Source organism: Pseudopodoces humilis, chromosome 1 (genome assembly GCF_049639895.1).
Source record: "Pseudopodoces humilis isolate 2021_Gansu_Grassland_sample_001 chromosome 1, ASM4963989v1, whole genome shotgun sequence".
NCBI classification, from domain to species: domain Eukaryota; kingdom Metazoa; phylum Chordata; class Aves; order Passeriformes; family Paridae; genus Pseudopodoces; species Pseudopodoces humilis.
The window spans coordinates 65,053,615-65,068,010 of record NC_142200.1 but is presented as its reverse complement, the minus strand read 5'-3'; the positions used below and the strand labels follow the sequence as shown (position 1 = coordinate 65,068,010).

At 36.5% G+C, this 14,396-nt stretch overlaps 1 protein-coding gene across 1 annotated transcript in view; it reads right to left on the bottom strand.

Moving 5' to 3' along the window:
* Positions 1-14,396, bottom strand: part of TMEM245 (transmembrane protein 245) — an 87,977-nt gene that overhangs the window by 57,419 nt on the left and 16,162 nt on the right. Inside the window, exons 5-7 of the mRNA XM_014256801.2 lie at positions 12,809-13,033; positions 8,587-8,756; positions 3,792-3,815 (exon numbers count right to left, since the gene is read on the bottom strand). Coding sequence (XP_014112276.2) covers positions 3,792-3,815; positions 8,587-8,756; positions 12,809-13,033 — 419 coding nt within the window. The remainder of the gene's footprint in view (positions 1-3,791; positions 3,816-8,586; positions 8,757-12,808; positions 13,034-14,396) is intronic.

The window sequence follows — 14,396 nt, the reverse complement described above, 5'->3', positions numbered from 1 at the left end:
TGGAAAGAAGACTGAAATGGGATTCTCTGTGTCCTTCCAAGCCTCATGTGCATCTAATGACTATACAAGAGAAGCAAGAAATCAAAGTCCTTGTTTCAAAGGACAGAAACAAAAAATATTACCAAGAAAACACCACTGGATAAGCAGGGAAAGAAAATTTTATAGCATGGACTTCAAAACGAAGCTATTAAAAATTAAAGCTGCCCTTGTCATTTCAGATGAAGTTCAAACTGCTATTTACTTTCTAAGTCAGAGTTAAAAGAAATCCACTAGTCTTACATATAGCACCTTAATCAGATTCGCTGAATCCATTTAACTGGAAGTACTGTCAGAGATTTCCAAAAATGCTAGGCTCAGTGATTGTGTGAGTGGTATCCAACAGGTGAAATCTCAGTGGAGGTGAGGTTGAATGCTTTAGATATTTGACCAACTACTGGAATGTCAAGCTCCAAAAGACCAGGATGAGGACTCTCTCCGAGATGGCACATGACGGACAAGATATCTTTCCTGGAAATTCATGCTGAGGGTTCAGATATGACCAGACTACCACAAAGGTGCAGCTGCAGTGCACATTAATCCTGGATTACCTTTAATCTAGTTAGTAAAGTCATGTCAGCACTGATGATGTACTGGTACCAGCAGCAGCCACCTTGTCTCTAGACTCAGGCAGGTAGCCCAAGGAGGCCTGATGAAAGGCTTTTGCCTTTAACTTTGGCAAGCCTACAGGTATTGCAATTACATCTCAACAAAGACTTAAGGGGATCCAAGTTATGTAAGTAGTACAGACATATCACAGCAGAAGACTGGATTGGACTGAGTGTTGTACAAATAAAAGCAGATTGACAACATTCACTTAAGGCTATATTTACTTTTTTTTTTTCTTCTATTAAGACATACTTCCTTCCCCTACATTAACCCACAATACCTCCTTAGCAATCCCTCACCTTTTCACACTCAGGTTAAATAATGCATAGGTGCAGATAAGACACTCACTGCAGGGAAGCTGCACTGTTAAATGCTTGTGTGGTTGTACTTATCACCAAATCAGGTCCAGACTTCACTCTTACCCCAACCCTGCCAGACCTCCCTTTACACCCTTCCTGTAAACCATGGGCATGCACACAAACATGTACTGACTAAATGCACTCATTAGCCAGAGGTCATGAAGTTTTATATTTGGTTCCAAGCTTTTCATCTAAAGGTTAGTCAACAGCAGAAAGCTGAGGCTGCCACAACATCTGAGATTATGCAAAGGTAAAGAAAAGCCAGGCTCCTAAGCTACAGAAGGTCACACTTGTAAAACCAAACTGAAATGTTACTGATCTGTGATAGACTGTCCACAAAAAACTATCTTTAATTGTCACAATTTTGAAAGGAAAGGTTATCAAGGTTTTTATTTTAATTTAGCTCACTCTGAAAAGGCTTTTTATGATTGAGTTACATCCTATTAGAAAGCTCCTCAATAATTTGCAAGTACACCCTCTTTCAACTTTTGGATGATGACACAAACCGTATTATGCTAAGTTGTAGCAGAACTACAGTCGATACTTAAAAATCAGAAATCCTGCTATCTAGACAGGTTCTCCATGTTATGCAATATGATACATCATCTATGAATTAATATTTGCAGGTTTCATACTGCATAGCCTTCAGCAGTTTTTCTAGTATGTTTAATTTACTACATTACCCTAAGAGCAAAGCACACCGAGGCATCTACTTCATTTTTTAATAAGTCTACATAAAATTAACAACATGGACTTTTATTTTTTTCTGTAAACAGCTCTGCTATTTATGAAGATTTTTGTAAAAGACATTCCTTAGACTTCTCATTTCTCTTTAGTTAATTAATACTTGAGGATACCATCTCATTAATGGTAGAGAATAAGGGGAAGTCTGTAACCACAACACATCCCAAAGTTATGCTGAAATGAGTCAGCCGAGTAGTTAAGCTAGAAAAGGTAGAGAACAGTCTGTGTGAGGTCTCAAGTCTACCTGCACCAGTATCCCTCCAAAAGCAACAGAAGAATTTAGCAATTCCTTCTAAAGACTCCTGACATAGACAATGTCATTAAGAACAAATTATGCTGGACTAACAGAATCTAGTCTATATTTTGGGCTATATATACCAAGAACAGGAATTAAAAAGCCAAGGTTTATCACTAGCAGTCATAATCAACCATCCTTTCAAACTCTGCCATATCCATATGATTTTTAATTTCTTACTGGATTATCAGAAATTTATCTTTGTGGTCTGTGAAGTACTTCCCTTCAAAGACAGGCAAAAAGGAGAAAGGCAGAAAAGGAATCACCTTTTAACTGAAACTAGTGTTCTGCAGTACAACTTTTACCCCTTTTATTGACTGGTAGAGTGTGACATTTTTTTCAATTTTTAAAAAAATCACCAGAACACTACATACAACAAAATGAACCCAGTAGTTGTATATTTTTTCACTTTTTTTAAAATCTTGATTATAATATTATTACTGTATGTTCAAGCACAGAAGTCAACCTTGTATGTAATACTATAGGGCTTTCAGGATTTCTACTTATGAAACTGTAAACTAAACAAACAGTTTTCAAAGATAACTCCAAGGAACTAAAAGAAAACACTCTGTTAAGAAACTGCATCCACATGGTTTTGCCAAATAAGGTAAAATTTCTAAACTAAAAATGAAATCCAGACATTTTAGCATTTAAAGCTATTACGGTTAAATTGTTTTTACAGCCTACCAGTATTAAAGAAAAAAACCCCATTCTACTCATATGAATTTTCAACAAAAATGAAAAATTCTTAGCCAGAAAAAAAGCAGTTGAGACTATACTTTCTCCTGTGGCTCACCAAACTCAGCTCTTCACCTGAACTCTGCTAACAAAACAGTATCTAAGAAAAAAAAATTATGACAGGTTATGATTGCACTTATTTACTAACCACAAGTCACTCACATAAGATAAAAATTTCAAAGCTGGGAAATAAAAATGTAACTTTAAAACAGGAGAAATACAGTCAAAGGCAAACGAACATTAAAAATGCTCCTCTTCATGGACTGTTATAACTGAATCATGAAAACATATCACACACTTTTAAAAGCCACACAACAGGAAAAAATGTTTTAGCTATACTAACTTTTTTTTTTTTTTTTTTTTAAACTAGCCTTTATCTTCCCTTCAGACTTGTTAAAACTCAGCAATTCTGAGGCCCTGCAAAGTCTAATTTTGTATGCATTCACTCCTGGTACACTACATACTATGCCTGTGTACACAGGCAAGTTTGGCACTTCAAAAGTAAAAGATTGACAGCACTCACTGAAACCAGTCCATGCACTTACTTCTGCAAGCATTTACAGCTATACAACTGTGCTTCACACCCTTGCCACTCCCCATGTAATTCAGTTAACTGATGCTTTCTCTGAGCAGAGAACAGCTCTCCAGACTGGGAGAGAACTGGTTTTGTTAGGTGTACAAGTAGGGACCAGGTGGAGATCAACTATTCTTAAATAAAAGTGCTCCTAAATCACTCTACCCATAGAAAAGCTAATGCAATACTCTGCTGTGCTAAACATTCAACTGTGTGCATTCACTGGAGTAGAAGAGATCAGACAATTATATGACCTTCAGTAGCTTATACCAAGAGCTGGAAAAGAGGCATTTGAGAGAGAAATCTGTATGAAGCAAGGCATGTTAAGGAGTGTTCATGCTGCAAAATAAAAAAAAAAAAGTAATTATAGAAGAAATCAAACTCCCCAAAACCACAGAATCCATTAGTTGGAATCACAATTTTTCTGTTTATTTACCTTCTTATTAAGCCAGTGCCACAGCTTGTCAGTGGCAGGGGGAGATGGAAGAAAAGGGAAAAAAACACAATACAGTGGAAAATTATTGAAAAATGCAGTAATAGGGGAAAAAAAGCAATGAGAGGCAGGCAAAGTCATCCACAGAATGAAAATGAAATTGTTCTAGACACAAAGGTAAATTGCAATAGGAAGAAAAGATCATAAATTCTAATGCAAGAACCTGGGTTTTACTATTAACATGCACTTTTGAAACAAGGAGGGATATAACAAATATGAACAACTTTAACGGTATTAACAGAGCTATCAGCACAATCTGGGCAATTCCAGTTTAATTATACTGAGAGCTACCAACAGATTTCAGAGCAGGACTTGTACTCTGAGAAGGTTATTTCAGCAAAACACCAAATCTTAACATGAGGTACTTGTTTATGGCATTAATACTCCCATCCAGGCATTCAAATACTTCCATTCTATGCATTTCAAAACACTCCTATTAAGTAAAGTACTGTTGAACAGACTTCTTATGTTTTTGTGGTATCATATTCATATTAAAGCGTTCATATACAATGGCACAACATCAAATACATAATTAAGTCTGATATACACACAACAGCAAATTGCAGATCATATTAATGTACAGATTTCATGTAATTCTTGCACTTCTCAGCAGTCAATTTCTCCTTTTGCACTAAATTACTTTTCTTTACTGATGCTCATCCACATGCTAAAGCATACCTGTTTTAGAACCTAGTTTATGTAGGACTATACACTTAATTCTAACCATTACTAACCAATTAGTAGCATAATCACAACAGTGAAGAGCTTTTATGTTGTTATTCATCTGCTAGAGATTAGACTTGCTTCTCCCTGAAAACAGGACCATTGAATTCTCAGTAAATCTGGCATGTTCACCAGCTCCCAGAAATTACATTAGCTCCCAATGTAAAAAAAGGTAAGAATATTTCAAACTTACAAAAATCTCATCATGTTGATTAAGTTAGATGCAGATTTACAAAGAAACACAAACAGGAAAAATGAAAACAAAATATGTCACAAAGCACCCACATTTACTAGTTTTTGCTACCCATGGAGAGTCACAGTTAGAGAAAACAAATTAAAAGCCTCAAAATCTTCAAACTGACACTGTAGAATTTGTTTCTATTTTTACCTCTTCACGTATGGAATAACTGATCTGTAAAAAAGGGGAAGTTGTTTTCTAATTCAATTACATACTTTTAACTTTACTTCTGCACTTTAAAACCTACTATCTGTAAATGAGGTTCATTTTTGAAAAAAATTATCTCGTGGCTGTATTGCTCCACTGTATTACAAAATACAACAAAAGAGGCCTAAGATTTTAGCAGAATGTGAAAGGAAGTCTTTGGTATTTTTCTATAATTTCAGCCTCTGGGAATTGGATGATAGATACAGTAATTAGGAACATAGTATGTCCAAAACAACAATATTTTTTATAAATGTTTAAGACAATACCTGTGAGGTTCTACCTGCCTACCAGCTTACCACTACTGATGTTTAAGGTAGTTCTACAAATGTAATCAACCTACATTTGAAAATAGGCTACAGCTTAATTCTAATCTTCAAGTCCAAAATTATTAAGTCTACAGCCACTTTTCCGGTATTTTATTGGAAAACTATTCATCTAAGATCTTACATGTCATGAAAGTATTTTCTATAATAATATAAGTACTGGCAGAGACTCTGCTTGTTTTCTGTGCTTGGTTAAACTATGTGGTGAACTTGGTACCAGAAGAAATAGAAGTTGACTTTACCCAAAATCCAAACAGACTAAACAATCCACATATAAAATTCTAGTGCACTATACCTGGAAAAAGCATATAACAACTACATGATTCACTCAAGTAAATCAGAAAGCATGCATGTAAAATATTAGTACATTCCAACAAGTAAAAGTCTAGTGCATGCAGCTGAGCCACTGCCAATGCTACTAAACTCCCTCACAATTTCTACAATCAAACTGCAGTTAACATATATAAGACAACAGCCTTCTTCAAAATAAAAAAAAAATAAATCAGTAAATTATTAATTTTCTACTGTTGATAAGAACGCACATAATACCCTATCAATTAGGGTGGTTTGGTGGCTGACAACAGAAGCCTCCATACTCTCTCCTCCAGGAAATCTCTCACGTCTGAACTGCTATCTGTTGACTCTCCATAAGGTAAATGCACAGCCACAGACGAAAGAATACAGTAATGACATCCAATTTTCATAGTCCATATTTAAAGGAGACACATTCAGACATAGACTGAATGAATAAAATGCAATGCCCTTTCTCTTCTCTTGGCCAGAATTTCTCTCATTTCAAATTTCTCTGCACTACCAGGATAACCAGGGGTAAATGAGAATTGTTAAAGAAGAGAAGCAGTTCTGTTCTTGATGGTTTTGTTTAAAAACAGATATAATCAGTAAAGTTCAGATTTGCATGCATGAGCACTACCCACCCATTTCTCACAGTGGATTAGTCTTCAGACTATCTACATTAGCCTCCTAAAATTTGTTTGGGAAAAAGACATGCTACTCTAAGATATGTTCCTCATTCTTACTACATTTCACTCAAATCTGGAGCTATATCCTAACTGGGCATACCATGTTTTCCAGCCCAAATAGTACCATTAAGTATTTGTGTGAAACAGACCTTGTTAATGGCTTGTTGCTCTTAGCTAAGAGTCCCAATACATCCTGATGCTAAGATTCTGTTTCCAATTAACTTAGCATACCAACAAAAAAACCAAACCAAACAAAAACCCTAAGCAGATTAATCTCCCATGAAAATAAGCTAAAAACAAAATATTAAAAACTAAACTTCTATTTGCAAAGGAAATGACCCCTCAGTCTTGGTTTCTCATGCATACCCATAAAAGGTAAGCTGCAACAATTTACTCCCCAAATTTCTATTTTGTGTTTGCGTTATTTTTTACTTCCTCTTCAACAGTGCCTATGACGTCAAAACATTCAGTCATCCAACTTAAAAAATCTTGCAAGGATGTCATTTTTGCTCGTCTTGCCCTTTCCATACAAAAAATGTCAAATGCCAATAGTCTGTGGTATTGCTTCCCAAATTCTGAGATACTATGCATCCATCATCCTACAACACACAGAAAAAGCAGAGCCAACAGAACTAAAAATATATGGAATTATTAGTGTGATAAGCATTGGAAAACTACATATAATCCCAGCCACCCATGATAAATGCTGGCTGAAACAGAATTAGAATAGGCACCAATGAGGACAACAGAATCATGCAGATTATCAAGTGTTCTTCTTGTAATGTCTGGGAAAGCTTAATACACAGAGTGCAGACTCAGGAGGAATACAGCTGTCATCTAAAAAATGGAGGGGTGAAGGGAGATGGGGAATTGAGTTGGCCAACACTATTCTTTTGCTTAGACAAAAACAACACGTAAATAAACTGACCTTAAGTACATTTAAGCTGAAGAGAGAGAGGTTCAGCTGCACATTAAAGCCCTACCATCTTTAAGGAGAAAAGACTTGCTGAAATTAGGAAGGATACTGTATCATACAGTTATGCAATACAAGGATACCAAACTTGACAACTCATGAAACAACAATACATTCAACATCGTGTCTAGAGTCTTCTTCTTATAGAACAAAATCCTTTTATAAAAGCTTTGTATAATGTAAGCTTTTATCCCCGTGTTAGTAATTTTCACTTTCCTTGGAGCACCACTTTATTGTGTTTATAGCTGTATAATGAAAGGCTTTTCCTTTTTCAAATTCTTCCTCAATGAACCCTGGGAAATTATTACTTTACTCCTTAGAGCCATTTAATGCTTTTGATGATCTTTTGTCATCCATTCACCCATTAGATCCAGGCTTAAGTTCCTCCCTCTCCTGTAGGAATTCAGAGCTATAAACTGTAAGACCAATCTGCCAAGATACAGATGCTCTGATGTATCAGAGTACTTACAGGATTCAGGGTTCAGCTCTCCAGTTACAGAAGTCCTAAGATAATGGCTTTTTCCAGAGCAGAAAATACTTCAGCACAGTTACAGAAAGCACATTCTTACACAGTGCCATAGCTACTACAAACAAAATAATCTGCTTACATGAAAACTTTTAATTCTTAATGAAAGAAACTTTATATATTTTCTGGAGTTTTCCAACTACACTATTTGCAATGCAAATGTAGGCATATTTTGCATGGGGAAGAAGGGAGGGGAACACAGAAGCCTTATTCTATGGCATTTCCCCAATACTTTATCCCACATGTTTCTTCACTTACAGAGTGAACTCATTTTTGTATCACCATACTACTGTGTACAACTTTGCTTCCAAACATTACAGACAAGTATGTCTGAACTAACTTGGGCCCTACTTACCAAACACAATGGTCTGATTTTTAATTAGATTTTCACATAAGTAGGAACATCTTATCCTTCAGACTAAAGCTCATTAGGTTTAAATTCAAAACCTTCGTAACCAGGTAAGGTGATTAAACCATGAAAACTTTGCCTTACTCAGATAAGGAACCTTATAAAGCTGAGTCAACATTTTAAAATTGACTTCTGTCAAGGTTTGCATGCAACCATTCAACAAATTCAAATGTGCACTTAAGTGTGAATAGTGACAGAAGAGACATAATCTAAAATACACCATAAAACAGTTACAGTTTCATGTGAAAGACATATCCCCATTAGTGACAGACATTTATTTTAGAATTAAAGCATCTCATATATGGTGAACAGAAAATAAAACAAACTTTCAAGTTGCTTAAGGAAGTAAGTAGAAATACCTTACTGTCAAGCTTTAGCATAACACTTCCAAGTCCTCTGATGGGCCGTGGAGCAAGAGCTTCCTGACGTTCCTTGACAAAATTCTCAACAAGTTGCCACCAACTTTTGCAGTGCTTTGCCATGAAGTTCAAAACTCCAAAATGAACCACGAATTTTTTAAGAGCCCAAACTGTAATGACAAGAAGGAAATTAAGTATCAGAGATTTCAGAGGAGCAGCACAAGACTACTTACCTATTATATTCTGGAAGATTGATGAAAAAGAAAGTAAAAGACTTATTTCCCATTAAAAACTTCTGGAATTTTCCATTGGTTTTAGTACTAATCTCCTCACTGGCTTTTCAGCTGTGCTTATCCACATGGAACTTAGATGACAGCATAAGAAAAGTGACTGCACATTACACAATAATGCATTTAACAGACTTGAGTAAGGCCTGGGATAAGAAGATGCCATTCCATGATTCCAGACCAGTGGATTTAATACATATCCACACACACACCCCATACCAAATGACTTCACATAAAATACCACAATCAGAACTTCACAAATAAAAGAAAATTTTCAGCCTAAATTCTTAAGTGTTAGGCCTTCTAAGTTGTTAAAGTGTATCTTTCCTTCAAGAACTGACACCACATCACAAAGAATTCCACAGCAAGAAGCATCTATTTAAATCTTCTTTTCAAATAGTACTGATAGATTTTGCTTTTAAATGCTAAAAAAGATATTTGAGAGTAGCATTTTATCTTGGCAACACAGGATACTGAACTTCCTGTCACTACAAATAACTTTACTTTTAGATTTATTTTTTTTTTATTGTGACTATTCTCCAAACCAGATTCTTTACCTACTGCCATACATGAGCTCCACAGCAGCTGGCAGAACATCACTTCCTCATCAAATATTCACATCATGTTTCTACTTGGAGACGTGAAAAACGGCACACACAGCCAAAAAGGTTAACTTTACTGCCTACAGGGCATTTATCCAAGTTCCACAAGAGCTTATTCACTGCCAGCCACACGTGTAATAGTTTATGTTCTCGGCCTTGCTTTGGAGAGCCAATGCAACCATTTGCTGACGTTTATTCATTTACCCTCTGGCACCACCATGTGGCAAATATGGGATTTATTGTCTTGAAGAAACAGAATAATCCAGTAATTTCTCTAATAAAATGAGCAGCAAACATACAAAAAAGGAGAAAATAAAGTGTGAGTGACAGCACTGAACTTAAAGACTGAAGTTTTGCATGACAAAATGCAGCTCATGGTCACAACACAAACTGCTGCTCAGTAAAGCCTGGCAGGCTTCCATTTTATACAATGAACAACATACCTCAAATGGCATTCTAATATTCCACTATTATTTAAGAGTAAGTGCTTACACAGTATCTTCTAAAATAAATGACTGTACACTCATTGCAAAGGAGGTGCTGCAGTCAATCAAACTGCATGATGCAATTATATTAAGTTAGAAAGAGACAAAAGATGAAAAACTAAAGGACTGTTATTAGAAAGCAGTGAGCAAAACAGGAAAAATTCTGCATAATAACAAGTTCCAAACATCTGTAGGAAGCAGAAAATTACCTGAAGACAATCATCTAAAAATAAAAAAAAATAAAATAAAAGGATACAACAGGACAAAGAAGTAAATGAAAGATCTTAAAAATAGACAGTAACAGGATTTCCAGACTCAAATCACTGAACAAAATGCTAAAACTGTTCCACAACGTGGTTCATTGCTAAGCTTTTCAATTCACAGCAGTTCTTTCATCTTTTCATTTTATGGTATAATTATGGTATAATTTTCCCACCCTCTACACTAAGCAACTTTAAAAGACCATTGCATTCCAACTGAAGTACAAATGCATTCAAGGAAAAATGTCAATGGTACCAAGATGTTTCTAATAATCTAAATGCTACTTTGTATGAGTCCTCTTTACCAATATAAGGAACTCTGGTAAAATTAATACCTTTCTATTTAAAGTTTTGGGGAGGTTTTTGGAGTTTTTTTACATACTAGAAGCATCCTCTTTAAGGTTCTTTAAGGTTGAGGAAGTGCCTCAAGTTGTTATTAGTCTCTTCAAACTTGAATCATTGCAAGGAAACTTGCTTTATTAGCCTTCTTATTTTCCTAGTATTTTTACTATTACCTCTCTTTTAGCCATGCAGATTATCATCACTCACCTTCTGATATTTAATGTAATCCACTGTTCTAAATTTGGCTCTGTTCATCATTATACTGCCTATGTGTAATATTTTTCTGATGATTCAGTTATAGGCCTCAAAAAAGCACTTCACGGCCCAGTGTCACTGCTAAGGCAACAAGTCACAAATATTCCCAAAAGTCATTTCTCTTTTGGCATGAGTTTATTGTTTGGGTAGTTATTTTAGACCTAATGACTGTCAAGAGCAGTATTCATCTGTGTCATTCATAGATGTGCACTTTAATCTAGACTTGTGTGGCTCAAGCTTAAAACCATTCACTGCTGTCTAACTGTAAAACTACTGCTTCCCTTTCTCCTTACACATAGGTGTTTCTGAAGAGTGGTTAGGTTACTCCTTGACTTTTCAATGAACTAGCCACATAAGTTCTGCTTCTAATTAGTCTATAATTTATTTTCTAATTCCTTTTTCACTTGTGATTGCCATCTCCCATGACACCCAGACAACCAAAACTGGGAAGTTCATTCTGTAATAACTATACTGGAACGAAACAAAGATTAAACCCCTCTCTGCTCTTACCCTGCATTCAGCTATTTATATGTCTTGCCATCACATTACCCTTTAGCTGCTGCCACAGTGCCACAGCCAAAGGTGCAGCTGTTCTTTTTTCCATGCCTCAGAGTTCACAGCCTTTCAAATCTACAAGGATGACCCCAAGTCACAAATTCCAGATGGTTTACAGTAGCTTTGTGTACTGTGCACAGATCTCAGGGTTTTGGTAGCAGGGTGGCCTCTGGGGGGGGGGTCTCCATGGGAAGAGACCCCAAGGGTTGCCTTGTGCCAGACACAGTTCCAGGTGGCTTTGCAACAGATCCATCACTGGGCAAAGCTGAGCCCACCAGGCAGGGGTGTGGTGCTTCAGTGGAAATCTTTCTAAGGAAGGGCAGAAACCCCTGGGCAGGGAGAAGAGGAAGGAACACAGAAAAAGTGACTAGAGAGGAAAAAGGAACAGAGGGATGAAGAGGGGTAATGAAAAGGCCAGGGAAGCAGAAGTGCTCCACAGTGGAGCAGGACCACCACTCCAAGCGACCATGGCCTACAGAGGACCCATGCTGGAGCAGGTACACACACCTCTTGAGGGACTGTGGCCTAGGGATAAGGAAAATCCTGAGCCCATACTTCCCTAAAAGGAATGAAGTTCATGGATAAGCCCACATTAAAACACTGGGAGAATGACTGGTTCTGAGGGTATCTGGCCACTAGCTGGGGCCAACCCACCACACTTAGTAAAAAAGAAAATAGCTACATTCAAGTAGCTATTGATCCATACTAAAATGCTAAAAAGTTGCATTTTAACTGAAGTTTAGAGAAAATCCAAGCAAACTAGGAAACTCACTTTCTTTACAGTAGAGGGATGGGAAGGAATGCCTTCCAATTCATCGTAGTTCACACATACTCCTAGAGTTCCCATCTTCCCTTTTCACTCCCCCAAAAGAATAGAGGAAAAAGTGGCATCCGGTTTTAAAATAGTATCTTTCAATAGGTACCATAACTACTCCAATTCTTGCACCTGATATATAGAAGAGATGCATGTAGATGTGAAGCAACAAAGCTAATTAACCTCAGAGCTAAAATTGGAACCAAATTTATCTTGTGACTTGTCCACAGAGCCTAGCAACCCACTTTTTACAGAAATTAAAAGTTAACATGAGCTCTACTTTACAGCTGAATAACAGCTTAAATATTCTTCATTTATAGGTGCAAAAATATGAAGGAGGAAGAAAAACTAACTGGTCTAAACCAGAAGTATTCTTACTATGTAAGGTAAGGCACTGTATTATTTCAGGTAACTACAACAGTCAATAGACAAAGCAATTTAACAGAGCTGTCCACTATGTGGTAATAGACAGTGCACATCAATCCTTCTTTTTTAAGCTGTAGTTCATCTTGTCTTAACAAGTCCTGAAAAAGTTTTTATTTAAAACTCATACAAGCCTAAAAGCCTTTCCTCCTATTTTATTTAACATGATGACACACATTTCTAATAACTGGATTATTACCTGCAAAAGGCACTGGCAATAGCTGCACAATCCAAAAATTCAGCCAGATCTGAACAATGACAATCGCCCACACAAGAGTAACAAAGTAAATATCACTAGTTTTCTTTTTTCTAAGAAAAGATCCAATCTCAGGTCTTTGTCTGTTCCCAGAAGATGATGAAGAGGAGGAGCTGGAAGATGATGAAGCTTGTGGAGGTTGAGGCTGATCACCTTCTGCTGTTGCTCCTAAAACAAACACATGCAAACAAAGAAGTAGAAATTATCACATTAATATTCACTACAAAATAGAATACGTTCTCTATTCCGAAATTGCGTCTTTTTTTTTTTTTTGGAAGGTGGGGGCGAAGGAAGGGATAGCAGCAGAAGGCTGTGTTTTTGTTGCTTGTTTTGGGTTGTTTTTTTTCTTTTAATTCCTCTAAATGACTGAGACAGCCTTGGCACTGATCTGCATTTTCAAAACTAGAACAAGGCTGTGTAAACTCTCCCGCATCCTGCATCACCATGCCAAACAGTACTGAGAGGAGGAGAGATGTAAAGTTGCTACAGCCTCCAAGAGGGCTCCTGTTACTGCAGGTAAATTACTAGCCAAATATGTTTTATCAAAGAAGCATAAAACCATGAAAAACACTAAATATAACTAACTTCTGAAAGAAATCTGAAGTCTTAAAATAAATCTTCCACTTCTCTTTATATCAAGCACTCAAAAGGAATCTTAGATTTGCTCAAAACTCATTTAAACAGAACAAAAAATAGAGTATATATTGAAGAGAAAGCTTGTATCTTACAACTGTCTCACTACTACTTTTCCAGATCACTCACAACACAAAACATAGCAGCATTCACACTGTCACCCTAAATTCCTTGCTCTGTGTAACAATTAGTAACATCAAGCACCAATTAGTGGATAACAAATTTTGTGAGTCTCTCTCACTCTTAAGTTAGCAAACAAGAAATTAAATTCAAAAATGTAAACTGATGTGTTAAAGACCCTATACATAAACAATGGTCTTTTCATGCAAAAATATTATATTCAAATTAAAATTCTTGGATGCAGAATATGGTAATTTATTTATTTATTTAATCTTTTGCTGGATGACACCAAATCCATCTCCAGCTACTCTATGTAAAATCTCTCCCTGAGAATACCAGCACTAATTTTTACTGAGGCTCTGTATTGTTGTCAAAATGCACACATTTCTCACACATCACTACTCAAGAAAAGTCTGTAGCCATAGTAGAGGAATGCACACACAGGAAAACCTGAAAATTTACTCCATGCTGAAGCATAAAAGGCAATTTAATATGCTGGTACATACCACACAGCTGGTAAACGATGAACACAACTCTTGTGTCACAGACACATCTTCTCCCATGAAGAAAAACTGCATAAAAACTGTACTACATACAACATCCTACATGCACAGCAATCAAACAACTCATGTTCCACACACACGTTTCTAGCTACAGCAGGTCGCAAAAGCCTTTTCTAGCCTAAGCATGACAGCTAAAATGTTCAAAAAGGCAAGACTCATTTGTCATACAGCAGCAGTAAGTTGACAAACTGCATCCTCACACAGCGGATGAATAC